Source organism: Muscardinus avellanarius (assembly GCF_963383645.1).
Source record: "Muscardinus avellanarius genome assembly, chromosome: 16".
NCBI classification, from domain to species: Eukaryota; Metazoa; Chordata; class Mammalia; order Rodentia; family Gliridae; genus Muscardinus; species Muscardinus avellanarius.
In genome coordinates this window covers 55,299,921-55,327,278 of record NC_137802.1, presented here as the reverse complement: position 1 = coordinate 55,327,278, position 27,358 = coordinate 55,299,921, and the positions used below count along the sequence as shown (strand labels likewise).

The 27,358-nt window shown below is 43.9% G+C and overlaps 1 protein-coding gene across 4 annotated transcripts; it reads left to right on the top strand.

Annotated features, from left to right (window-relative positions):
• Positions 1-741: 741 nt before the first annotated feature.
• Positions 742-26,066, top strand: GOSR2 (golgi SNAP receptor complex member 2; the record flags this gene model as incomplete). Of its 4 annotated transcripts, none has more annotated exons than XM_080713642.1 (6): positions 742-836; positions 15,646-15,710; positions 17,554-17,662; positions 18,461-18,593; positions 22,405-22,545; positions 25,905-26,066. In XM_080713642.1, 6 exons carry the CDS (start codon positions 808-810, stop codon positions 26,064-26,066), a joined length of 639 nt encoding a protein of 212 aa, XP_080569768.1. The 4 variants fall into 4 exon arrangements, with proteins under 4 accessions (XP_080569768.1, XP_080569766.1, XP_080569767.1 ...); XM_080713640.1 differs by having other exon boundaries at positions 808-836; positions 17,557-17,662; XM_080713641.1 differs by lacking the exon at positions 22,405-22,545 and having other exon boundaries at positions 808-836.
• Between the last annotated feature and the right edge of the window lie 1,292 nt (positions 26,067-27,358).

Sequence of the window (27,358 nt, the reverse complement as noted above, 5' to 3'; positions counted from 1 at the left end):
GAGGGAACTGCTGCCGATAAGCCTGGGAGGATGGAAACCCGAAGGGTTCATGTGAAGAGGCGGAAGACCCAAGTCCTTCCAAGTCCCACTCAAACACCACCCTTTCGTGTCTTTCCTCAATTTCCTACTGAAGACAACCTCAGCTCAACGCATACTCTTTGGATTTTCTTGGGGGGGTTTCCCGCCTTTTAGAATGTTTGGCAACTTATCTCCTTTCCTAGCGGGCTACCTCTAGGAGGACCAGAGGAACTCGGTTTCCCCATCACAGAAGACACAATAAATACTTATTCAATGGGGTTTAGTAAACGGATTAATGGAAAAGAAAAAGGGGAACGAGTGAGAGGGCAAATTCGAGGCAGGGAAAGCGTGTGCCAGGGAACCCAGTGAACAGCAAACTCTCCCGACTCGTAATTGCACGTTTACAGGAGAAGCCAACCAGGTACCAGCTGCTAAGAGCAGAACCACCAGCTCCTAGGAGAAACCTGCTCTGAGGACCTCACTCCAGCACCTCAGGACTGTCCTTCCCAATGCCTGGCTCAATCCTGAGGCTGGTCTTCCGCCAAAATCTACACCCCTCGTCCGCCATGCGAGGCCAGGCCTCTAGCTACACATATCTTTCCTCCCCCGGTCTCGTTTCTAGTTCTCCTTCCCCGGTCTCACAGCCACCGCTAGTCAGGCGCGCCACGGGCGCCCTCGCGGCAGGGAAGAGGGGGTCCTGAGACCGGAAGTCGCGGGCCGGAAGCCGGAAGCGGGGCTGTGAGGACGTGTTCCGAGGAAGCCAGAGCCGGCGCCGGGGCTGCCGGCGACATGGAACCGCTGTACCAACAAACGCACAAGTGAGGGCAGCTTCGGGGAGCGGGTCGAGGCTAGGCCAGGCGAGGCCATCCCTGGGGCTGGGGTCTCAGGTGGCCGCCAGTGTGGAGACCGAGCCCTTCCGCCGGGGCCGCTCGTAAGGTCTGAATCCTTGGCGGGATACCCAGGTCAACAGTGGACGGAGAGTCAGGCCCGGGGTCCCAGGACGTTGGGCCGTAAGGCTCCTGCCATCTGCAAGCAGTGGCTCCCTACCTGGGAAGACTAGGTGAAGGGAAAGTAACACTTGCAAGCTAGAGTACTTTGTCCAGCACCTGACAACTCGGTGGTCTGGGGAGGTAGAGCTGGTGGGGAAATACGAAGTAGGAGAGGCAGCTCCTGTCCATGGAAGTGCACTGTTTAGGTGTAGAGTCAAGGGACGTATGAAATCTGTTTTTATTTTGATTTGATACCTACCAAAGGCCGTGTTTTTATGGGCCAAAGGAATTGCCACACAGGTAGCATTCACTATTATTGTTAATCATATCTGGTTACACGTTATCTTTAAGGAGATCAAATATTGTCTTAGCTTCTCCTAACTACAATTTCCTGATGTGTTCTTTATTCATATTGTCCTGCATTTTTGGAAAATTCTGAAATATGTATTTAGGTATGGTAATAGGAGACTGTACTTAATCTTATATTTTTGGGAAATAATTATGATTTATTTTATAATTACATAATATAAAGTTTAGCATTTTAATCATTTTAAGTGTACCATTCCTTGACTTTAAGTACAGTCATATCTTCCACCACCACTATACATTTCCAGAACTTTATATCATCCCAAGCAGAAACTCTATAACTAAGCAAAGCGCCCCTGGATAACTTTTGTCTATATTTTGTCACTGAATTTACCTATTCTAGATACCTCCATGCAAGCAAAGTCATGCAATATTTATCCTTCTGTGTCTGGCTTATTTCTGTTAGTATAGTGTTTTCAGAGTTCATCTATGTTGTAGCATGTATCAGAATTTCATTCTTTTTATGACTGAATAATATTCCATTTTATATCCTAGATCACATTTTGTTATCCATTCATCTGTTGATGGAAGTGTGAATTAGTTCCTCCCTTTGGTGCTTAAGAATAATGCTGTTACAAATGTTAAAGTATCTATTTTGGTCCCTATTTTCAGTTTTTAAAGCTATATACTTACACCTATCCTATTTTAAGAACTTTCAAACTTATGCTGTAGTTTGAGTATGATTTTAAAAAAAAATAACACTTAAAATCACACTCCCTGGGACCGGAAATAAAATAAGTACCCAGTCTCCCCAGTGAATTCATAACAAAAGAAGTGCTTTGGAACATTTGGAATAAGGTGATGGTGATTTTCTTAGTCTTTGATTTTCTAAGCTTATGGGTTTCTTGCTTTTTACTTGGGTGATGAATTGTTGGAGTTGGTTGGGTGAAAACACAAAAAACTACTTTGTGATTTGCTTTTCCACTGGGAACCCTTATTCTTACATAAAAATTGTAGTCAGGGACTTAAAAAAAACTAGTTTCTTGAGTCATTTGGGAAAGGAATGAAACAAAGTTATGTTTATATTACAAAGAAAAGACATCTTTTACAGTAGCAAGGCTCAGTGGAATTAGTAGTTCCTTGAAGTTAATCCATTAGTTGCTGAGTTGGCACAACAGTTCAGTTGAATATATTAATTTTACTAGAACTTTGAACCCAGTTCCTGGTTATCTCTTACCATGTCCTTTACACTGGAATTAAATTAGCACTTTAAAGTTATATATCTTGAAAACATCTAAACTACCTGAACAAGAGATGTATAAAAATGTTTAAAGCAGAATAAATATTTTACATTTAAGTAATATTTCATAGCCGGGCATGATGGCACATGCTTGTAATGCCAGTACTTGGGAGGCTGAGACAGGAGGTTTGGGAAGGTTCGCGGCCAACCTCAGCTACTTAGGCCCTCGGCAACTAATGAGCCCCTGTTTCAAAATAAAGGATAAAACATAGGGCTGAGGGTGTAGCTCAGAGGTAGAATGCCCCTGGGTTCCATACCCAGTACCAATTAAAAAGTAATATTTTATTAAGGTAAACTTTATATAGGAACTAGTGGCTGGACTTTTATTTTTGAGATCCTGATGATTGTTAAAGGTGCCTGCATTTATCCCCTGCTTAGTCCAATATCTGCCCCCTGTCTCTACAGACATTGTGGTTCAGTGGGTCTGAGGCACCAGAAGCTCTGCAGTGAACAAGCTCTCCAGGAAATTTTGATGAGCAGCTTGGTTTAAGAACTATTATTTCAAAGCCAGTTTTTTCAGTTGTTGCCTTCTCAGGAGGTAAAGGCTAGATATGAAGGCAAAGTCGCTGAGTTGAAAATGACCACGTGGTTCCCACTACATTTTTTGGGGGGGGGGCGGGTACTGGGGATGGAACTCAGGGGCATTCTACCTCCAAGCTACATCCCCAGCCCTATTTTTTATTCTTTATGTTGAAACAGTTTCACTGAGTTGCAGAGGGCTTCACTAAGTAGCTGAGACTGTCTGTGAACTGCAGTCCTCCTGTCTCAGCCTCCGGAATGCTGGGATTACAAGTGTGGGCTACTACGCCTGGTCCCACTACTTTCAAGCAAAGTAAAAATAACCACAGGCATATGTAAGGCTGTGTAGGCTACATAGAATTTTCATACTGCATTGGGTTCCATATCCTTTAAGTAATTGTTATTTTTAGTATCCCTATTTTATAGTTACAACTGAGGCCCCAAGGAATTAAAGATTTGTTCAGTGCCCCTCAGCTTGTACATAGTGGAATTAGACCTTTAATTCAGGCCTTTTAACTCCTAAGTCCTGTTTCCTGCTCCTGGTGGCCAGAGGCAGCATGCATACAAGGTGGCTACGTGTGGTATAGGTGGATGGGTAGTTTCATGTTCTATTTAAAGCTCTTCCTATATCTTCTGTAAAAGAATAGCATCATTGCCCCTTTCTTACTTCCTGCTAGTTGTTTGGTTCTATTATCACCTAAGCCCGTAGTTACCTCATGCTAACGAGGGCTAAAACTTCTTTTTACTCATGTTTATGCTCCCAGATCATACTTGTGTATCATTCATGTATCACCAGCTCCTCGTCCCTGACAAATGTCATTTTACTCTATTAGCCTAAATGAACATCATAACCACTCTATATGGCACAGAGCCATATTTGAACTTCATGAGCATAAGTCGACTTTTTAAAAACTTTGACAAAGTCAAAGGCAGCCGTGATGATACACTAGAATTCTTTCCGAGTGTTCCTTAGGTATCGTTGTTTAGCCTGCCATGAACCCCTCAATCTGTAGTATTGTCAAGTCATATGATAAGGTGTCACGCATGAGAATCTACCGGTAACTCTTGAAATCTACATAAATTTGCCATCGTATCCTCGGTTATCACTCCTTCCCACTGAACACACACCTGTGGTTTCATTTCTCACTCACCCATGGACCATTGGATTGTTTATCCTACATATTTGTTGAATGAACGAGTGAATGGATGGATGGTGGTCTTTATTAACCATCGACGCTTAACATCTGAAAAAGACTATTATTTTTACTTATGAAATATTTCAAACATAAAAATAGAGAATAACAGTCTATATGTCATGATTCATAATATGTCATAATACATGCGCTTCACATTATTGATTTAGAAACAAATTGAATTAAAAACATCCATACATATTCTCTTCCCTCAATCACCCTCTTGCCCACAAATTTATTCTTTTATTTATATCCACAAGCAATATACACTACTGCTCTGTGTGTTTTTTAATTTGTCAGAAAAGATACTGATGTACTTTTTATTTTCATTTAATAATGTCATATTGCCAAGGGTGTCGCACTCCTGTGATCCTAGTACTTGGGAGACTGAGACAGGAGGATCTCAAGTTCAAGGCCAGCAGCAGCAACTTAGTGAGGCCCTGTTTCAAAATTTAAAAAATAAGCCAGGTGTGGTGGCGCACGCCTGTAATCCCCGCGCTTGGGAGGCAGAGACAGGAGGATAGCACAGGTTCAAAGCCAGCCGCGCGCTCTGGCTTAGGAGACCCTGTTTCCAAATAAAAATGTAAAAATAGGTCTGGGAGTGTAGCCCGGAGGTAGAAGGGCTTCCAGGAACCCCAGTACAACCAAAAAAAATTAAATAAATAAATAAATAAATTAAATTAAAAAAATAAAAAAAGCGGGGGTTGTAGTACACAACCCCCTGGGTTCAATCCCCAGTAGTCCCCCAGAAACATATAGATAGCCATATCTTCAAGACTTATTGTTCATGCTGACTCAAATAGACCTCAGACCTCTTTTGTTTTAACTGCTGTATAGATTGTTAAATTGCTGAATTAATGATTTCTTTGGTGATGAACTCTTGGGTCATTACGTGTTTGCTTGCTATATAGTTTCACAGTCCTTTATCCAAAATGCTTAGGAACAAACTGTCATGAACAGCATGATGACTTCTTTGGGTTCTTGGCTTCTGTGACGAAAAGAATGTCAACAGAGGTTTTAATATGGGAGAGGCCTTGGGATCTTTTACAATCCCTCTTTATAGGGTATCTAGAAAGGGACTGGCTGAGGGGTAGAAGGGAGAATGGATGGCAGCCTCTTCTCTTTGAAGCTTTCTGATTCACAAAAAGTGATAATTCCTTTGGGCCAGGAGTCAGGAGACAGGAAGCCAGGAGCAGCAGGAACCTGGAGATAGGGCTGCTGGGTGTGGGGCCCTGTTAACAAAAAGTGTGACTTTTTGGGAATCTTCCTGAAGGGGAATGGGACTTTGACAAAGGGTGAAGCTCTCAGGTTTTAATGGTCTCAGGAATTTCCTGACCCACACTTTTTAAATTTAAAAATGTGGGCCTGTCTTCTTAAGAATAACCAAGCTCTGTTAACTGAAGATTTCAAATATTGATTATTGATTATTACTATTATTATTATTATTATTATTAATAGCATTGGGGATTGAATCCAGGGGCATTTTACACTCTGAGCTAAACCTCCAGCTCGATTTTATTATTTGGAAACAAGGTCTTACTAAATTCCAGAAAGCTTCGCTAAATTGTTGAGGCTGGCTTCCAATCTGCAATCCTCCTGTATCAGCCTCCCAAGTACTGGGATTACAAGTATGTGCCACCACGCCTGGCTTAAGATTTCACATATTAAGACCCCATTTTTCTTCCCTTCCCAATGCATCTCCTTCCTACCTAAAATTTTATTTCTTCTATTCTACCTTATCATTCCTCCCCACTCCAAGATTTTTGGGCCCTTAATCATAAGGTTGCCAAAGGGCGAAGGTCAGACTTCTGTAATTTCTTTTTAGCTGAAAAGGGATTTTTGACCCTGCCTGTCCAGGGACCGAAAGTCTCGTCCTAACTGATCTAAAGAAGACATGGGAAGGTCAGGTCCTTTGTTGGTTGTTGAATCATTATCCTCTCATGTTCCGGAACGGAAGGCATAAACATGGGAGAGATTAGCCCTAAACAACAGCAAAGTAAACAACAGAAGAGTATGCTGGTGCAGAGTATACTGGCCAAGAAAATAAAATTTTTATTCCACCAAGATGTTAGCCAGTCATTTTTTGTAAAGGGGGTATCTACCAAGGCAGTCAGGATGTAGTGGAAGTGGGTAATAGCCCACAAACCCAACACAAATCTTTATGAATGTCCTGTTGTAGTGTCCAGTTCAGGAAAAAGTTTGCTCTTCCCTGGAAGAATGATATAAGAATTAGGTGACAAATATGTTGATATTTTCCAGTCTGGCTAGACATAATCACACACACAAAAAAATCACAAAATAAGATTTATTCTGACTCAGTCTTTTTTATTTATTTTATTTTTATTTTATTATTTTATTTTATTTTATTTATTCAATCTTCTTGGTTATTTTGAATAATACTTTTAAATCTTCCAAAGGCTCACAGGAGTAGTGTTCATGGGTATTAACAGTGTCCAGGGATTTATTTCTGTCTTCAGAGCCTTTGTTCTGTAAAGTCTCAAGAGGGACCTATGAATTCTAGACATATGAATCCAGGAAGTGTGTCCTGTAATATAGCTGTGGGGTGGCAAGAAGAACTTGGAAAGGACCCTTCCACTTTGGGAGAAGCTGGCCTAAGGGTAAGTTCTTTTTCCAGGTTTTGAGTAAGGCATAGTCACCTGGTTGTACTTTTGCCATATAGGTCAAATTATCAGGCGTTGGAAGGATCTTATTCCCATCTTCCAGTAAAGCATTCCCAAGTTAATTACATATCAAATCATTTCCTCTAGTCTAGGGTCAGTGACAAGATCCGAAGTTAGAAAAGGCCTCCATACAGTAACTCACAAGGACTCGGTTGAAGAGAGGTCTTAGGAGCAATTCTAATCCTGATAGAGCAGTGGCAGTAAGCGTAACCAGGGCTCTGAAATCTCTTGGCATAGCTTTCCCAAGGTGGTTTTGATTTGCGAATTAGCCCTTTCCACCTTTCCTGACAATTGGGGGGTGCCAGGAGCTGTGGAGATAGTAGATTATGCTCAGAGCCCGTGACACCTCTTGTGTTACCTTTGAGATGAACGAAGGGCCATTGTCACTTTGAAGTGACCTGGGGAGCCCAAATCTAGGAATAATTTCTTTTAATAATGCCTTAATAATCTCTTGGGCCTCTTCAGTTCAAGTAGGTTATGCTTCTACCCACCCAGAAAATGTACCAGCAAAAACCAGGTGGTATTTATATCCTTGGCATAGAGCATCTGGGTAAAGTCCATTTGCCAGTCTTCCCCGTGGAATGTGCCTCATTGTTGTATTAAGCAACGGTAGTGGCCTGGCTCCCTCCTGGATTATTATGGAGGCAAAGGGGGCAAACCCTTGTGACCTGTTGAATGGTAGTCTCAAGGCCTTTGCCTTCAAAGGCATGGGCAACCAGAGTGGTCAGCGCCCTGTCCCCAGATGGCATGAGTCATAAAGTCCTTTAATAAATTGCCATTGATCAGCCTGGAGTAGCAGACTTTACAGTATGTTTCCCTGGTCCATTAGCCATGTCCAGTGAGTTTGTACCCATGCCGACTTGCACTTTTTTTTTTTTTTCAGTTTCTGTATAGGATGGGCTTGCACTTAAGTGTGGAGTAAGAGGGATTAAAGCATTTCTGAAATGCTCTGGCAAGCTGCTTGTTCAGCAGCTTTATCTATGGAGGAACCATCCTTTAGTTGTCCTCTTATGTGAATTACGGACACCTGACAGAACCGCATCACCTCCAGAGGGGAGAGGATTTCAGGACCATGCTTGAGAGGGGAATTTTTTCTTGTTAAAAGTCACCACGGGTGCTGAGCGTAGTGGCGCAGGCTTGTAATCCCCGCGCTTGAGAGGCTGAGACAGGAGGATCGCACGGTTCGAAGCCAGCCTCAGCTATTGAGTGAGGCTCTCAGCAACTTAGTGAGACCCTGTTTCCAAATAAAATATAAAATAGGTCTGGGAGTATAGCCTGGAGGTAGAAAGCCTCTGGGTTCCACCCCCAGTACCACCAAGAAAAAAAAAAAGTCCCCATGGCATTGTGTGCTTGGAGAACTAGGAAAGCGTACTTAGAGTCTGTAAATATATTAATTTGTCTTTTCCCAACTGCAGAGCAGCGATTATTTCAGTTCTTTGTGCTGAGCTATTTGGAGGGAGTGCTTTGCTTCTCTTACGTCCTGAAGGCTTACTACTGTGTAGCCTGATTTCCGAGTTCCCTCACTCATGAAGGTCCTCCCATCAGTAAATCATTTCATATCAGGATTAATTAAAGGCTGATCACTCAGACCAGGCTGACTAGCATATGTTTGTTCTATAGTCTCTACACAAGAGTGGACTAAATCATCCTTTTCTCCTAGGATGGGAAGTAAAGTTGCTGGATTCAAGTTTTGGCAGACCTTGAGAATAATATCTGGGAATTCTAACAAGAGGGCTTGATATTTAGTTAGCCATCCTCCAGTTAGCCATTGATGTCCTTTAATGTCAAGAACACTCTGCACCTGGTGGAAGTTTTGGACTTCTAGTGAGTGTCCTAAAGTTAATTTAGTACTTTCTCCCACTAGGATTGCTGTGGCAGCCATAGCCGACAGACAACCAGGTCACCCTTGTGATACTGAATCTAATTGCTTAGAAAAAATAAGCCACAGGTCTTGGGATATCTCCTAGTTTTTGAATGAGGACTCCCAGTGCTACACCTTGTCTTTCTGCTACATAGAGTGTAAATGGCTTAAGTCAGGGATTCCCAGGACTGGGCCAGACAGCATTGAGGTCCTAAGTTTTAGGAAGGCTTCTTGCTGTTCTCCCTGCTACTCCAGGGGCTCATGATGGGGCCCTTGGGTGGCCTCATAAAGTGATTTAGCTATAAGCTCCCAAAGTTGGGAATCTACAAAATCCAGCCATACCCAGGAATGCTCTAAGCTGCCTTTTGGTTTAGGGTTGCCTTTCTTTTCTCTCGGTGGTGAGAATTTGCTCGCCCCAGCGTTAAGATATAGCCCAAATAGTTTGCTCTTTGTTGCAAAATCTGAGCCTTTTCTGAAGACACTCGGTATCCTGCAGCTCCCAGATGAGTAAGTATTTTTACAGTATTGCCATCAGAGTCCTGTTTAGTACATCTGCCTATGAAGACATCTTCTACATACTGAAGCAGGTCTTACTTCCTTTGCCAAAGCATTTCCAAACAGATGAGGGCTGTCTCTAAAACCCTGAGGCAGTACTGTCCAAGTGTACTGGGCAGTTTCCATGCTGTCAGGATCAATCCACTCAGAAGCAGGTACTGCAAGTCCAGGTGTAATGGTATGCAAAAGAATACATCTATTCTATTAATATCTATTAATACATTAATGTCTAGAACAGTAAACCATTTAGATCCACTTGGTATCTGAGTCAAAATAGCATGTGGATTAGGAACCACAGGATTTAGCAGATCTACAGCTGCCCTCAGATCTTAACTAGGTTTTAACAGCAGGAGAATTGATGTGTTACATGGAGAGGAGCAGAGAACTAGAAGACCATATTTAAGAAACTTATTAAGAGGCTGAAGTGTGCCTCTGCCTTAAGAGGAAATAGAAACAGGCTAAGCATTAATTGTCCTTCCTGGGACTTCAATATTCCAGACCACTGGGTCTACTCAACATAAAATATCCTCAGGTATATTTTTGCCTTTTATTGGCCCTTTTATTAATGTACCTAAGAATGGGGGAGCATGTCTTGCTGCCAAACTAAGAGTTGCTCGCAGATAAGCTAAAAAAAAATCTTCCTAAAAAAGGAGTGGGACACTCTGAGAGAACCAGGAAGGCTTGGGTAAAAAATAGCTCTCCAAATCTACAAATCAAAGGCATCATGAATTTTTTGGCCTTGGGAGTGCCATCAACCCGTTACAACACACGTCTCTTTAGAAAGAGGCTCCAAAGAGGCAAGCAGAACAGAGCACTGAGCCCCTGTATGTAAAAGAAAATTTGTATCTTTACCTGCCACATCAAGAGTTACCCGAGGCTCCTCTGTTCTGATATCATGCTGGTTAGAGGGCTGATCAGAGGAGGCCTTGCCGAGCTTCAGGCATCCTCAGTCCTCAGGGGCAGCCATGATGGGAGCAGATGGCCTCACTTCCCTTTAGAGATGAAGGCAATCTTGCGTCTGAGGTTTTTCCTCTTTGCAGAGGGGGCATAACCCCATATAGATGGATCCCTTTAGGGCAGTCCCTGATCCAGTGCCCAGGCTTTTTGCAGTAATAGCAGGCCCCAGGCTCCAAGTTTGTTTCCCTCTCTCCAGGAGTCCTTTGGTATCTCTGAGGAAGCAGGGACTTATTACCCAATTCTAAGGCAAAACAAGACAACACAGTTTTCAAAAACAGTATATTCCGTATCTCTTCCAGTAATTTTATTCTTAAAATTTATAACCTCAGCCGGGCGTGGTGGCACCCACTTGTAATCCCAGCACTTGGGAGGCTGAGACAAGAGGATCACTGTTTGCAGACAGCCTCTGCTACTTAGTTAGACCCTATTTCAAAATAAAGACTAAAAAATAGGGCTGGAGGTGTAGCTCAGAGGTAGCATGCCCCTGAGTTCCATCCCCAGTTAAAAAAAAATTTTTTTAAATCTCATACCTGCAACTAAAGCATACAAGCATACAATTTATGACAAAGTGAACAATTTTTTTTATATAACTTGCAAAGCTCTCTTTTGCAACCTTGAGGACATTTCCCAGATAAAAACAAAATTAAACATCAAGAGATTAAGACAAAATCTATTTTAAGCAAACAGTTTCTGTCTACAGGAGGTTGCACTGTTTTCTTTTAATTAAACAGTATAAGCAAGGTAGGTCGCAGCTTTTTTCTTTTTTAAAGGGGGAGCGAGAAAGAAAAAGCTAATAACATAAGACCAGGTTCCGAAAGTGTCCCTTCCCTCTGTCACTATGTGGTCGGACAGCTTAGCTAGAGCAATGAGACAGGATGATTTAGCGCTCACACTTAACAACAAAAGACTAATAAGTTGGCCCCTAAAATGTTTTGGTTGGAATAAGTTTGCTAGTTTTTCAAAGCTAGCTATTCTGCCTCTCCCGCTGGAGTTGGCTCCCTCATGTTCGTGGCTTGGATAAATCAGTCAGTCCTTTGGGCTACTTGAAATGCTGGGGACCAGTCCTTTTTGTGTTTCTCTGATGAGCAACCTAAGAACTAGCGTTTAGCCTAAGAGAGTAAGCCCCTGTCTTCGATGCTTTCAGTCCCTCGTTTCTTAAGGGGAAACAGGGTTGGCCAGGGAGGGAAAGAAAGAGAAGGATGGGGAGGGGGGGAACAGACAGGGATGAAGAGGGTTAAGTGCAAATGGGTGAAGAAAAGGGAAAGAGAAAGGAAAGCTAGGGCCATTTTGAGCTCCTACGCGGCTTCGAGTTCAGAGACTCTGGGAGCCTGTAAGGACAGCGTTAGCTTTTACCCTCCTGCCATTTGATCCGCGCAGCATGGGGAATCTTCCCTCCACTCACAAGTGGGGAGCCATGGCCAAAGAGCAGGCCAAGATTATGCTCTTTTGGTCCATGGAAGTGAAGGACAGGGGTCTTACACACACATATACATACATATATAACATATGCACACACAAATAGAACATTTAAGAACAGGGATAGAGACAACCCAGACATTTTCATTAGACTTACCACTGCTGGGTTTTTTTTTTTTCTGAAGCCCCACGTTGGGCGCCAAAGAATGTTATGAACAGCTCGATAACGTCTTTGGGTTCTTGACTTCTGTGGCGAAAAGAATTTCAACATGTGCCAGGCAGAGGTTTTAATATAACCAAAGTAAGGATACATGTTAAGGGGGAAATGTGGACCACCTCAAGAAAGCACAAGAGCGGCCTTGGGGTCTTTTTCAGTCCCTCTTTATGGGGTATATAGAAAGGGGCTGGCTGAGGAGTAGAAGGGAGAGTGGATGGCAGCCTCTTCTCTTGAAGTTTTCTGGGTCACAAAAGGTGATAATTCCTCTGAGCCCGGAGACAGGAGACAGGAAGTCAGGGGCAGCAGGAGCCTGGAGATAGGGCTGTGGGGTGTGGGCCTTGTTAACAAAAAGTGTGACTTTTTGGGAATCTTCCTAGAGGGGAATGGGACTTTGACAAAGGGTGAAGCTCTCAGGTTTTCTCAGGAATTTCCTGACCCATACTTTTTAAATTTAAAAATGTAGGCCTGCCTTCTTTTTTGGGGGGGAGGTACTGGGGATGGTACCCAGGGTCATTCTAACTTTGAGCTACCCCAGCCCTATATTTTTATTCTTTATTTTGAAACAAGGTCTCACTGAGTTGCAAAGAGCTCACTAAATAGCTGAGGCTGTCCTCGAACCACAATCCTCCTGTCTCAGCCTCCCAAATGCTGGGATTACAAGTGTGCATCACCACATTTAAAAATGTGGGCCTGCCTTAAAAAATAACCAAGTTCTGTTAACTGAAGATTTCAGATTTTAAAATCCTATCTTCCTTCCTTTCCCAATGAGTTTCCTTTCTACCTAAAATTTTATTTCTTCAATCAAAATCAAATCTGAAGCTGGTCATGGTGGCACATGCTTGTAATCCCAGTACTTGGGATGCTGAGACAGGAGGATCACCATTTGAGGACAGCCTCAGCTACTTAATAAGGCCCTTTGCAACTCAGTGAGACCCTGTTTCCAAATAAAGAATAAAAAATAGGCTGGGGGTGTAACTCAGATGTAGAATGCCCCTGGGTTCCATCCCTAGTACAAAACAAAACAAAACAAAGAAAAAAACCATTCAGATTCTTTCAGCTTTTAGGGACATGGTACATATTTCCTATATTATATAACATCCCTAACATGCATGAAAACTACAATAAAATTTCATACTTTGTAGAATAAGTGAAGACCATAGATTCATGTCTGATCAGTTTTCACCACCTAATTAGTTTGCTATTGCCAAAAGTTGGTTTTATAGAACTTTTTGGATTTTAGAATTATCATCCTTTAATAAACATCCCTGTTATATATGCATCCTCAATATGTGCCAGGATCTCCCTAGGATATATTGCTAGAACTGGCGTACAGGGGGCATGATAAGATGCATATCGATCCCTAGGTATCAGCCGTGGACCTGGTTCTAGTTTCCCCACATCCATGTCTGTGTGTTCTCAGCTAAGCTATTTGTCAATCTGAAGAGAGCGTTCCCTTTAACTTGCATTTTCCTGAGTTACTAGTAAAATTGAGCATCTCTATGTACCTATTGGCCATTGCGAGTTCCTTTCCTGTCATTTGCCCTTTTAAGAAAAATTGTTTTGTTTTGCTTTTTCCTCTTGATCTGTAGTGGGTCTATATATTCTAGATACCAGTATTTTGCTATCTGCTAGTTATCTTTCCAGTCTGTACCATCTTTTCTTTATTTTTAATTGTTCCTTTGTTGTAAAGAAGGCTTTTATTAGTTCTTTGTGGTTTTTTAGGTTTGGGTTGATTTTGCTTTTAATGTAAAAAAAATTCCAAGGTCATATTTGCACACTTGTATTTTCTTTAGAAAGATTGGGAGCCTTTTTTACCTTTAGGTTTTAAACCAAACTGAGACGAGAAGGAGGGAGGGAGAGAGAAAGGGAGGGAGGGAGGGAGGGAAGGAAGGAGGATATGAATATGAATGTGTTTTATGAAGTATCTTTTTTCATATGGGTAACAAAAAGAGCTGTCAACATTCATCATTGTCCATTCTTTTTCAACTGTTTTATGTCACCAAGTTCCCAAATATATGGGACTGCTTCTGGGCTCTATTCTTTCTTTGTGGCTCAGTTTGGGTGTGTCTATCTTTGTCCATGTACCTCTGCATGCTACCATATTTTAATTATTATGGCTTTGTAATGAGTCTTGATAGCAGATGGGACAATTTAGCCCTTCACATTTGTATTCAGAGCTGCCTTGGCTCTTTGTTGGCCCCCATCTTCTATGGCCGTGTCCATGGGTACCCTGCTCCAGATGTTCCACATGGTATTTACCTCAAGCTGCATTCTTGCATTAGCCTCCATACCTCCACTGTCCCCATTCCAGAACATCCTGAACTTAACTTACTGAAGCAGCTGTCTGTTTGTAGAGCCTCAGTGATTTCTGGTTGCTTCTCAGAGCCACGAGTTCTTGCCTAGGAGCACTTTGGAAATTCTTAGATAGCTGGCTTAGCTTTGTTGGGTGTTCTAGGTCATATGTAGAAGCCACAAGGAAACCCTGTAAAAGACTTGAAACAAGCTGAAACCAAATTTGGGTTTTTGGCTGGCGCTGGTAGATTTGGGGGTCATGGTCCTGAGTGCTCACCTGGAGGAGGGTTACTGAGCTTTCTCTCCAGGGCTGAGGATGAGGCTTTCACACAGGCTCCAGTGTGGAGAGTCTGTAAGCACGAGGAAGTAGTTTTGGGGGCTGGTGTAAGCAGCAATCAAGGATCACTAAGAAAGACTCTGAGGGGGACCTTGGAAAGCCTCCAGAGTGTTGGGACTGCTGCCCCCTCCATTTGCCAGAAAAGATGTTTAGTAAACAGGAGATCCTATCTCTGGGGCCTCTGAATAGTTTCCTCCACTCCTCACCTCATCCCCCTCTCCTGTGGACCAACTCTCCTCCCTGCAGGCCAGCCCACTTGTAATCCACATGGCAGGCCTTGCGTGCCTCTCCTTTTCTTCCTGTCTTCCTTTGCTAAATCACGTCTCCTGTCTTTAAAGCAGCACTCAGGACTCCCTCCATCCACAACTTCCCAGCATGCACTTTCTCGGCCAGCCCTTGTATTGGCTTGCTTTTGCTGCACTGCTGGGCATAGCTCCTCAGCTTTCTATTTGTTTACACTTATGTGTGTTGGTTTTCTTGTAAATCTTCTCAGGGCTTTTTCATGTCTCTGGCCTGTCATTCCTAATTACATTGTTTCTCAAGGATGAGGATTCTATCTCCCTTGCCCTTTGACTCTTGCTAGTACAAACCAGTGCTCAGCACATTGGGTCAGAGAACAGAAAGTAGGATTGGCTGGATCTCAGTTAAAGTTTATCACTTGCTGTGTGACCTTGAACAAGTTATGTAACCTTTCTGGGTTTTAGTTGTCTTATTTATAAAGTGAGGATGATGCTATCATGCTTTCCACACAGGGTTATTGACTTAGGAGTGCCTTGGATACAGTAATCAGTCCCTAAATGAACCTCTCAGGATTATTATTAGTGTTTGGATATTAGAAAGTATGCCAAAATGTGTGGCCTAAAGTACCACGTAGAAATTTTACAGTTCAGCAGTGCTGTCTGTATAAATCAGTTACATGTTGGCATCAGAAAAAAAATTATTTCTTCATTGAAGTGCTGTTGATTATTCCTGTCTCACTCATTTCCTTCCTCTTCCTTTGATAGGCAGGTCCACGAGATCCAGTCTCACATGGGACGCCTGGAGACGGCAGACAAGCAGTCTGTGCACTGTGAGTAATTAACTGTGGAGACTAGAGTCCTTTCTCTGATGACACGGTGCTAATGGGCTGGGTTTCCTGACTGCATTCTGCCTCGGGGCTTAATGATTCAGCGTGGAATGAGTTTTGTTGTTAGGGTGGACAGAAAAACCCTATGGCAAAGTCACAGATTTCCCTGATTGTGCCCTTTGGAATCCCACAAGTCTTATCCCCCATTACCCCTCCACTCAACCTGACATGGCCCTATGGGAATGGGAGTTTTTCCCCCCATCTGTCTTAATCTAATTACCTAGTCCTTAGAGGAATGCAGTCCATAAAAATTCAGAGATGTTTAACTGGAACTGGCCATTTCTTCTGAACTGAGAACTCCGGCTTTTAAGGAGGATTATTGAGAAATGAACAGCAATATTAATTAGTGTAGTTCCCACACCGTTGTGTCTTTTGGAAGCGTGATGGGTTTCGGTTGTTGGCTTTTCCTCTGTTCCAAAAGACAGCCCTTTTTCCAGGCCAGCTGCAGGCTGAGTGCTCCCAGGCTTCTCACCTGTCTCTCACCAAACCCTGGCCCCTCTCCTCCTGCCCCTCTATAGCTCCAGAAGCATGTGTTCTTGTGGCAATACGGCCTACAGCATGCTGATCTGAACAGCCTGTGTTCGCTGCAGGCAGGAAGGCTGAGGAATGGGGGTGCCACCACTGGCACTTCTCGTGGGGCAAGGAGTAACTGGTGCCTTCGGCACACAGTTCAGTTTCTGTTCCTTGGGCTTTGTTTGCCTTCCCAACAATCTCATTGTTACATGATTAGTAATGGAAAAGAGGTCATTTTGACTCTCTTATCAAAGTAGGAAAATGATTGTATTTTTCATATCTTTTTACCTCTGTGGATTCTGTCCTAGGCCTTTCCTATTGATACTTGGTCTATTTTGGGGACTCCAAAGTAGTCCAACCCACCCATTCTTAAGAGAGAGTCATACACAGCTCTTCCCTGTATGCGTCCATACTAATTTTTCTTTCCTTTGTGGATGTTTTTTAACCTCATTATTATAGGAAATTCAGTTGACATTCTTTTTACTCAGTATTTATAATCCCTGAGAACAATCTCAAAGGAAAGGAAACCAATATAAGAAAATTTAGCTTAAAATACCATTTTGGGCAATCTTTTAATGTTCATTTTGTTTTCTAAAGATAAAAAGTTTTTTTCTAGTTGGGCATGGTGGCACATGCTTGTAATCCCAGCACTTGGGAGGCTGAGACAGGAGGATCGCACAGGTTTGAAGCCAGCCTCAGCTACTTAGTGAGGCTCTCAGCAACTTAGTGAGGACCTGTTTCCAAATAAATTATAAAATAGGGCTGGGGTATAGCCCAGAGGTAGAAGGCCCCTGGATTCTACCCCCAGTACCCAAAGAAAAAAAGTTTTTTTCTATAGATTTAATTTCAGCTTTTATTTACTTACTTATTTACTTATTTATTTATTTTTGGTGGTACTGGGTTCCTGGAAGCCCTTCTACCTCCGGGCTACACTCCCAGACCTATTTTTACATTTTTTTTATTTGGAAACAGGGTCTCCTAAGCCAGCGTGCACAGCTGGCTTCGAACCTGCGCGATCCTCCTGTCTCTGCCTCCCAAGTGTGGGGATTACAAGCGTGCGCCACCACGCCAGGCTCCTTTCAGCTTTTAAACAAAAATGACATGTTATGGCATGAACAATTTATGCGTGTGTGTGTGTGTTCCATTATTCATTTGTGTATACATTTTTCTCCTTTTGAAATAACACTATTTTATTGACTATAAGAAAAGTGTTTTATTATTCTAATTTAAAGTCACTATTTTTTCTAGCAATTTTTTTTCCTCTTTTGTGCAGTAGTAGAAAATGAAATCCAAGCAAGCATAGACCAGATATTCAGTCGCCTAGAACGTCTGGAGATTTTGTCCAGCAAGGAGCCCCCTAACAAAAGGCAAAATGCCAAACTGTGAGTGCTGACCTCCACACGGCCTCGGTCCCCACGTTCATCAGGGCAAACCTTTCTCCCACGGAGGCTGTAGAATATTTGGAAAATCCACATGTATATTGAAGAGCCAAGATGATAAAGTCCCCTGGAGGGCGCAGTTTTGTCAGTATGATAACCTCTCAAAGCTAAAGCCCGTGAGGTTTGTGGCCCAGGCCTCTTTGGTGTCATTCTGAGATTCTGCCTCCAGTTCTGTTTTTTCCATCCAGACTCCTGGCCACTCGAAGCCTACTGCTGCCAGGGATTTGGCCCTGCTGTTTAGTTCCGCTGAGTTCTTCTTGGGTTGAAGTGAAATCATGCTCTTACTTCAATCAGTCTATTTATAATGAAATACTGATCTAATGTTTGATACTCCATGATGAAATTAAAATGAAACCACCCTTACCACTCCACCTCCAGCCCCTGCTCCCAAAAGTTTTATGAAACTTCATTGATGCTTTACCTCAAAGATGCCCTTGGGCTTCTTCCAGGAGAGTGATAAAATCCATAGAAGGTCAGGAAGGGGTCATTGAACCTGCTTCCTGTCACCTGTTCCCTGTCATGCATCCAGAATCAGACCAGCAGGTATTTAAGTAAAGCTGCTGGAATCTTGTCTGCTAGCCACACTTTAATCATGAGCTCCTTTATTTTCAACATGAGTGACCCACGTCAGATTTCAGGGGTGGCACAGGATGGTGTGGAGAAAAGTAAGGAAACAGCCTGACTGCCTAAAACTGCCGCTGTGTGTTTCTGGAATTTAATCTCTCTCTCCATCAATTCCAGGCGAGTTGACCAGTTAAAGTATGATGTCCAGCATCTGCAGACAGCTCTCAGAAACTTCCAGCATCGACGCTATGCCAGGGAGCAGCAGGAGAGACAGCGAGAGGAGCTTCTGTCTCGCACCTTCACCACAAACGTAAGCCAGGCACTGGACAGGTTGTCAGGCGGAGCACGGGCCGCCGAGCTGCTTCTTTTTTGGGGGGCTAGCTGAAACAAACTGATGAGGGGGAGACGAACTGGAAATGACAGGCAGGGCTTTGTACACTGCCGCTGAGGCTAGATCTAGACAAGGGACTTTTTTTCCCAAAACAGACCTGAAGAGGAAGCAGTTAAATTGCGGGAATGGTCAGAGGTGAAAATCGCCTGGTTCAACTGTCTTATGCAGAGGTGGAAGTTCACATGGTCGAAATGTTTCTGTGATCAGATAGACGATTAGGGCGCAGAGCATTGGTGGAGAAGGCGGCGTTTCAAAGCTGCCTCCAGGCATTGCCATTATGCTGTGTGTGGTTCCAGTGGCAGATGCATTAAAATGTTTTTGCCTGTAGTCTAAGCAGCAATTTGGAGGAATTTGTTAACAGATGTTTAGTGTTAGATGGACTGCCCGACTTTAGTCTCTTTGAAATGGCCTGTTGGTTTGCATATTTGGGTTTTTAGACCCTATTGTCTCTGCTCTTTAGTCTCACTCAGGCCTTTACTTTCACGTGGTTATAGGATGAATATACTAGCCTTTTTCTTTTTCTTTTTTTTTCTTTTTTTTTGGGGGGGTGGTACTAGGGATAGAACCCAGAGGCTTTCTACTTCCCGGCTATACTCCCAGACCTATTTTCTATTTTATTTGGAAGCAGGGTCTCACTAAGTTGCTGAGAGCCTCACTAAGTAGTGGAAGCTGGCTTCAAACCTACGCGATTCTCCTGTCTTGGCCTCCTAAGCGTGGGGATTACAAGCGTGCGCACCACGCTCAGCTATACTGGCCTTTTTCTGGGTCCCATATAATAGTGTTCCACCAAATGAGGTGGCTCTGGGGTTTTTATGTTTTGTTTCTTACACAGGGGCTTATTTCTAAAGGAGTGTCAGCTTTCTAAGCCTGTTGTTAGAATTCACATCATTTCCCACTTGGCAGATGTTTAGCTCTCGTTGTTCCATCCATGCATTATAGTCAATTTCCCCAGTTGTGTCAGAATGTGCCTAAATAGTTTTTTTCCTTCTGAGAAAGCAGTCAAGTCACAGTGATTAGCAATTCAAAAATGTAATACACTGTAAGACGCACTGAAGGCTCTTGATAGCTCTAATGTTGCAGCAGGCATTTTTAGGCCAGGGATGATCACTCAGGATTATTTTGTTTCTTGCCAGCCCGATGTGAAGCTGTGCATATAGTAGGCCCTTAATAAACACTGGCTTGCTAAATGAAACTTCTTCCTGGTCATTTTACCATCTAGCTATAATGTATTTTCCTGAAAGATAATGGCTTATCAGCTATACTTTTTCAGGTAGGGAGGCATTCAATAAATGCTTGTCAAATAAATGAAGTGAGGTCTCACTGTACTCTTCAAACTCTGGGTTTTTTTACCCACTTAGCATTAGCTGTATGCAGAGCTGAGAGTTAAGTATGTGATATAATAAACATGATTCCTCCCATAGAGCGGTGCCCACCTGTGTTAGCAGGATGATTGAAAATTTGCATGAGAAAGATAGTTCTGAGCTTGGGCTGGAGAAAAGGAGGCTTAACCTCTTTGTCTCAATGGAAATGGGTTTAGATGGTAAAAACCAGACTGCTTGGCAGGAGTTTATGCTCCTCAGGAGGCAGGAAGGAGAAGAGAACACTGCCACAGCTGGTGGTGCTGGGGATTGAACCTAGGGGCATTCTACCTCCAAGCTATACCCCAGCCCTTTGTAGTTTTTTTGTTTTCAAACAAGGCCTTGCCAGGTTACCAAGCCTTGCTACATTGCTGAGGGTATCCCTGAACTGCAATACTCCTGACTCATCTTCCCAAGTACTGGGATTATTGTGAGCTGGCATATGCCTGGCTCACAGTCCACTTGTGGTATGAATAAGAACCCCCAGGATGCCGTGGCGCACGCTTGTAATCCCAGCATTTGGGAGGTTGAGACCAGAGGATTGTGGTTCGCGGACAGCCTCAGCTACTTAGTGAGGCCCTCTGCAACTTAGTGAGACCCTGTTTCAAAATAAAAATAAAAAATAGGGTTGGGGGTATAGCTTGGAGGTCAGATGCCTCTAGGTTCCATCCCTAGACCCCCCCCACACACAAAAAAGAACCACCAGGATAGTCTTGGTGTTCCTTTCTGTAGCGTAGTTAAAGAGAGTGGATCTCGCACGCGTACTAGGATTCCTGCCCTGCAGAACTTTTTGCCAGCTGTGTGATCCTGGACAAGTTATTTCATCTCTCTGGGTTTCCATATCCTCATCTGTAACATGGGAATAGTTAGACCTTGTAGTTGGACCTTGTAGAGCAAGAGCTGAGTGAGCAATGAACATAAAGTCAAAAGTGTTTGATAAGCCGGGCGTGGTAGCGCACGCTTGTAATCCCAGCATTCGGGAGGCTGAGACCCAGAGGATTGTGGTTCGCGGACAGCCTCAGCTACTTAGTGAGGCCCTCTGCAACTCAGTGAGACCCGGTTTCAAAATAAAGAATAAAAAATAGGGCAGGGGGTGTAGCTCAGAGGTCGAAAGCCCCTGGGTTCCATCCCCAGACCTGCAAAAAAAAAAAAGTGATAGTACAAGCTGAGCATCCTTAATCTGAAAAACAAACTCTGAAATGCTGCAAAATCCATGTGTCATGGATTTTAGGATTTTAGATTATAGCTTCAATGCCAGGCATGGTGGCGTACTCTTGTAATACCAGCATTTGGGAGGCTGGGACAGGAGGTGGTTTGCAGACAGCCTCAGCTACTTAGTGAGGCCCTTTGCAATTCAGTGAGACCAGGTTTCAAAATAAAGGATAAAAAATAGGGCTAGGGCTGTAGCTCAGAGAATGCTCCTGGGTTTCATCCCCAGTAATGCAAAAATAAATAAATAAATACAAATAGATTACAGCTACTCAGCTGGTAAAGTCTGCAAATATTCCAGGATCTGAAAAACTGATCTGAGGCCCTTTTGGTCCCAAGCATTTTAGATAAGGGATATGACCTATATTCTTTTGTTCTCCCTTTCTTTCTTTCTTTCTTTCTTTCTTTCTTTCTTTTTCTTTTTCTTTTTCTTTTTTTTTTTTTTTTTTGTGGTACTGGGGGTGGAACCCAGAGGCTTTCTACCTCCGGGCTATACTCCCAGACCTATTTTATATTTTATTTGGAAACAGGGTCTCACTAAGTTGCTGAGAGCCTCACTTAGTAGCTGAGGCTGGCTTCAAACCCGTGCTATCCTCCTGTCTCAGCCTGCCAAGCATGAGGATTACAAGCGTGCGCTGCCATGCCCAGCTTTCTCCCTTTATATCTTTAGCTAGCTTTTCTTGCTTGCTCAGGAGAGTATTCCCATTCTGAACCTCATTAGGACTTCAATAGAAAGCAGTCTCCTTGATCCTTAGTCTCAGTCTAGTCAGAGGGATAAGCTGTAGATAAAATACTCTAGAACAAAAGCAGACAGCTAGTAGTGCATTAGTGCATTTAGGGGAAGCCAATAAAGAAACATTTGCAGCAGTGGTCTTACAGAGCAGCCCAGTGAGATCTTGGAGGGGAGCGAAAGCAAGGCAGAAGTTACAGTGCCCATCAGAGTACGGCGGGCTCTTCGGAGCAAGGTTCTGCGGGCCCGCCCTTTCTGTGTGAACAGAGGCCTCCCCATACCTTTGCTTGGCTCCTTCATCCCTGCTGGGTTCTCTCATTCTGGCTTGTCAGCCATTCCTCTGGCTGTTCTGGCTTGGCCTTGGCCAAAAGTGGTAGGACCCAGGAGCTGACTGGCAAACGGAGTTAATCAAGTGCCCGTGTTTCTTTCACAGGACTCTGACACCACCATACCAATGGACGAATCACTGCAGTTTAATTCTTCCCTCCACAACATTCACCACGGCATGGATGACCTCATTGGAGGCGGGCACAGTATTCTGGAGGGACTGAGGGCCCAGAGACTGACCTTGAAGGTGGGGTCCCTGCTGGGGACGAGGGAGAAGGCCTCTTGTTTTGGCCTCTTCCAGTTCTTTGGAACCTGCTTTTACATGTTGATAACATGTCACCAGAGATTGTGATATTGTAGTGGTGAGACAGAGCCCTTGAGTTTGCAATCCTTCTTGTCAGAATTGAATTGCCGTAAGCTCAAATTCCTTTTGTAAGTGCCTGAAATAAGCCACAATGTGGCCTTTGTTGGTATTCAGATCTTCCCCATTTACTAACTGTACATGAAACTGACTGCTTCTGCAAGTTCTGAGATTCTGTTAAGAATCTGCTCTTATAACAGTAAAGAGGTGGCTGCATTGTAGGTGGGTTTTCCTTACGGTCTAGCTCTGTACTCCCTTCATAAGACCTTTTAGGGTGGCAGCCCCAAGTTCCCATGGGTGGGGTTTTTGGGTTACCTGAGGCTGCAGGTAATAGCTTCTTTAGCACACGTTGGCGCTCTCCAGCTCTTTAGCTGCAGGTATTCCTAGAAGCCCTGCCCTGACCTCCTGGGAGTGGTTTACAGAAACACTACACAGACTCTGATATTCGTGCGATGTTTCGGCCTCAGCCCTTTTCCTGTGTCAGCCCTGATGGCTAATGGGGTGTGGGCTCTGCCTGTTATCAGGGTGTGGCCCCTGGAATGAAGTACTCCCAGCCACTGAGCTGTGAGAAACAGTCACTCGGAAGCATGAACTTTATCTCAGTTTTTGTTGGACTACATTGGACTACATTGAGCCTGTGCCTCCTCAGGACTCTGGTTATTCTGCACAGCCCCTGCCATCCGGCAAGCGGCAGTGACACTCACCTCTGCTGACAGTTGTAGCACTTCATGTGGCCTGGGAGGGTGCCCCTTTTCAGAACAGCCACCTGCAGTCATCTAAACAAGCATTTGTTGCCTCATCTGACCTTTTTCTGAAGAACCACAGCTCTGTCCAGATCTCAGAAAAAGGGTGGCCAGGACCTCACGTCACACTGATGCAGAGCCAGTGGGGTTAGCGTCTGACGGCAGCGGGGCGCCCGGGCGCCTTCTGCCTCCACAGTGCAGGCAGGTGCTGGCGTTTCTAAGTCACGTTCCTCTGCACACATACTACTGCCTGTTTTGCCTCTTGGTTTGCTTCACCCACCTCCCGCAGGAAATTGTCTGCTTAACCATTTGAAAGGAACACTGAAATAATGTGAAGGAACTGGGCTGAAGCACTCTGATCTTGGCCAATTCATGGCTGAAAATAGATGTGTATTTTTGAAAGTTTTGGTTACTTTCAGGTGATTTCACAGGGTCAGTCTTTGCTCCTTATACGCTGATGAAACCATCTGTCCTGACAACTGAGCAGGATCTTTTGCAGCTATATTTTACTGTCACCATCATGATAAAAGTATTCTTTGTTTCTTAGACAAAATAACCTGTACTTTTAGAGCTAGGCAAGATCTTTTTCAAGTCTCATTGTCACCATATGAAAAAAAATTTTTATTTCCTCTAACAGCAGACAAGTTTGACTTGAGGTCTCCATTTATTTTCATATTTGAAATGTTTTACCTGCTAGAGAGTGAATCTAGAACCTTACACATGCTAGTAAGCGAGCTGCCTCTGAGCCACCCCAGCTCTTGAGCTCTCTTGGTGAGGCAAGTCAGCCTTCGCTTGGGCCAAGTCTCAGTTCTGAATCCCTGTCCATGATAACCTCTTCTTTCTCCCTTCCTGGGCCTCTTCTGGTAGCTGCTCACTAACATGTATTGATATAAGAAAATGGATGTAGAAGCCAGACGTGGTGGCACACAACTGTAATCCCAGCAACTCAGGAGGTTGAGGCAGGAGGATCAAAAGCTTCAGGCCAGAAGGAAGACTTGTCTCAAGATAAGAAAAGGGCTTGGGGGTATAGCTCAGTAGTAAAGCATCCCTGGGTTCAATCCTCAGCACAGGGAACGGGGATGCAGATGTGGGGCTGTAGACTAGATCCATCCATCCAAGTATAGAGGGTGACTGACATGTGGTAAGTAACTTGGGATTTTCCCCTGCATTCATTTATATTTGTTATTTTATAGGAAAAAGAATGTTATTAGAAAGCAGTGAAGAAGGACAGGCTGAATGTTTGGGCTGTTGGTTTAGGGGTAATACATCCTTTTGTTTTGGTGTGACATTTCTATAAGGGGCTTTAGATCATTGTGTTGGTGTCTATCATGTTTCTGTCTTTTCATCTTTCACACTCTCTTGTAAATACGGACTTTGACCCACACATTGAATTCAGTAGAATCCCCAAAGATTTGCCTCCAAAAAGGTAACAGATTGGTATTAAGGATTATCAGAGCTAGAGAACCAATCAAAAATTTTCAGTGTGGCCTTTAAAATGTATACTACATTTGCCAGGCATGGTGGCACACACTTGTAATCCCAGTGCTTGGGAGGCTGAGACAGGAGGATCGCACAGGTTCGAAGCCAGCTTCAGCTACTTAGTGAGGCTCTCAGCAACTTAGTGAGACCCTATTTCCAAAGAAATTATAAAATGGGGCTGGGGATTTAGCCTGGAGGTAGAAGGCCCCTGGGTTCCACCCCTTGGTACCACACACACACAAAAAAAGTATGCTACCTGTAAGTTTGTTTATTGAGCTATAATTTATATCCCATGAGGTATATAGATGTTATTGGTACAATTTAGTGAATTTTGACAAAAGCATCCAGCTTTTTAACTCACACTCCTTTCAAATTATAGACGTTTCATCACCTCCAAAGAGCCAGTTTCCCCCAGACAGCCTTGTGGTGATTTACCTCACCTGCAGTCAGCTTTGCCTGTTATTGAACTTTGTGCAACCATTCGTGCTACTGTTCTGTGCGTGGCCTTCCTCTGATGTGTTCGAGACTTATTCGTATTGTTTCATGTTTGCTTACGTGTGCTAATTAGGTCCTTTCTATTCCTAAGTAGTATTTCATTTTGCAGATATACCTTAATTCATTTATTCACCCTCTGATCGATGGGTACTTGAATTATTTCCAGTTCTTAGATATCCTCTTATTCTTTCAAAGCTTTATTGTAATTTTAGCTTTTATGTTTAATTGTGTGATCTCTCAAATTATTTATTATAATGTGAATCAAGGCTTGTTTTTTATACACATGCAATATACAAAATATATTTGTATAAATGTATGATATATTTATTTGATAACATATTATGTAGCCAGTTTTTCCAGCACAATTTGTGGAAAGATGGTTCTTTCCGCCTTGTATTGCCCTGGTACCTTGATGAATCTGATTCTGGTACTGACCACAAAACGTCCACTGGTAAAGCTCCAGCTCATAATGGCCTTCACCCACAGCTGACCTTTGTTTTCTTTCTTTTCTTTTCTTGTGTGCCGCAGGGGACTCAGAAGAAGATCCTGGACATTGCCAACATGCTGGGCTTGTCCAACACGGTGATGCGGCTCATTGAGAAGAGGGCTTTCCAGGACAAGTACTTCATGATCGGTGGGATGCTGCTCACCTGCGTGGTCATGTTCCTCGTGGTGCAGTACCTGACGTGAGCCAGCCACACCCTGTGGCTGGGCAGCCTTCCCACCGTGTGAGAGTGCGTGTGTGTGTGTGTGTGTGTGTGTGTGTGTGTGTGCGCGCGTGAGAGGGAGAGAGAGAGAGAGAGAGAGAGAGAGAGAGAGAGAGAGAGAGAGAGAGATGGAGCAGGGCCCAGACGCCACCTTTTGAAATGTGTGCCCGCCTTAACTGTGAAGACCACTCGGGAGTAATTGTGATCTGGTTTCATACCTGCTCTGTCTTCTGTGACATCTCAGAGGGGAACTAGCCACCAAGGTGCTTGATGCTTAGAAAATGACCTTTCTCTCGCACGCATGGGGGAGGGAAGGGGGCCTGGTGGCTCTGTCCACATGGCTGGTGTGTGTTCTGGGAAGGCTCTCAGCCTTTGCACAGCACTGACCACACTGTCGACACCCTGCCGTTACCCTGCCTTCGAGGCTCCAAATGGAGAGCGGGAGCAAGAGCAGAAGGGAGGGGCGGGGCCTTGTTTTCCTGCACTCCCTTTAGTAGCTCGAGTCACGGGCTCTCCCTCTCCCACGGCACGTAGATGACTAATTGCTACACTCGTCATCTTTCCCTGGAGGTAGCTACCTAGGAGGAGCAGAAACGCCAATGCTGTTGCTGATAATGTGCAAGCGTTTCCACACTATGGTTGCTGGGTATTTGTCCTCCCTGAAGTGAGCCAGTATTGTTCCCTGGGACTGTTTTTTAGTCCTTACTAGAATAGTTGGCTCTAAAGGTTCAGAGACCTTGGCTGAGCACCTGTACCCAGGCTTTGGTGGGCCTTAGCAAAGGTTAGTGATTTATCCTTTAGAGGCTCACCTCTAATTCTAACACCTCTAATTCATTGGCTCTCTTCTCTTCCTTTAAATATATTAGCAGCTTCCCAACCAGGGCAGGCCACCCTAAAGATGTCCCTGGTGTGTATGCCCTTGTGTGGCTTGAAGGACCAAGACCTTTCTGCTTCTCTGCCTATCCCCAGATTAAGGCTATACCAATACCTGGCATATTGTGGGATGTATTATGAAGCCAGTCTGTCTTGAAGTCCACCTACTGTGATTAATCGCTGAAAGGACTAGAAAGACCTGGTTGGCCGTCATTCGTCCCTCACAGGCCCTACCTGCCCTACCAGCCTTAGCTTCAGGGCAAGGCAAAATAACACTCAACATTTCCCAGAAGAACTGGAATCCTGGTCAGTATTAGCCCCACCTTGGTCTTGTTCCTTGTGGCCAGAACTGTCTTCTGCCTTACTTCCCCCATTACTGTGTGTGTATTCCATCCCACCTCC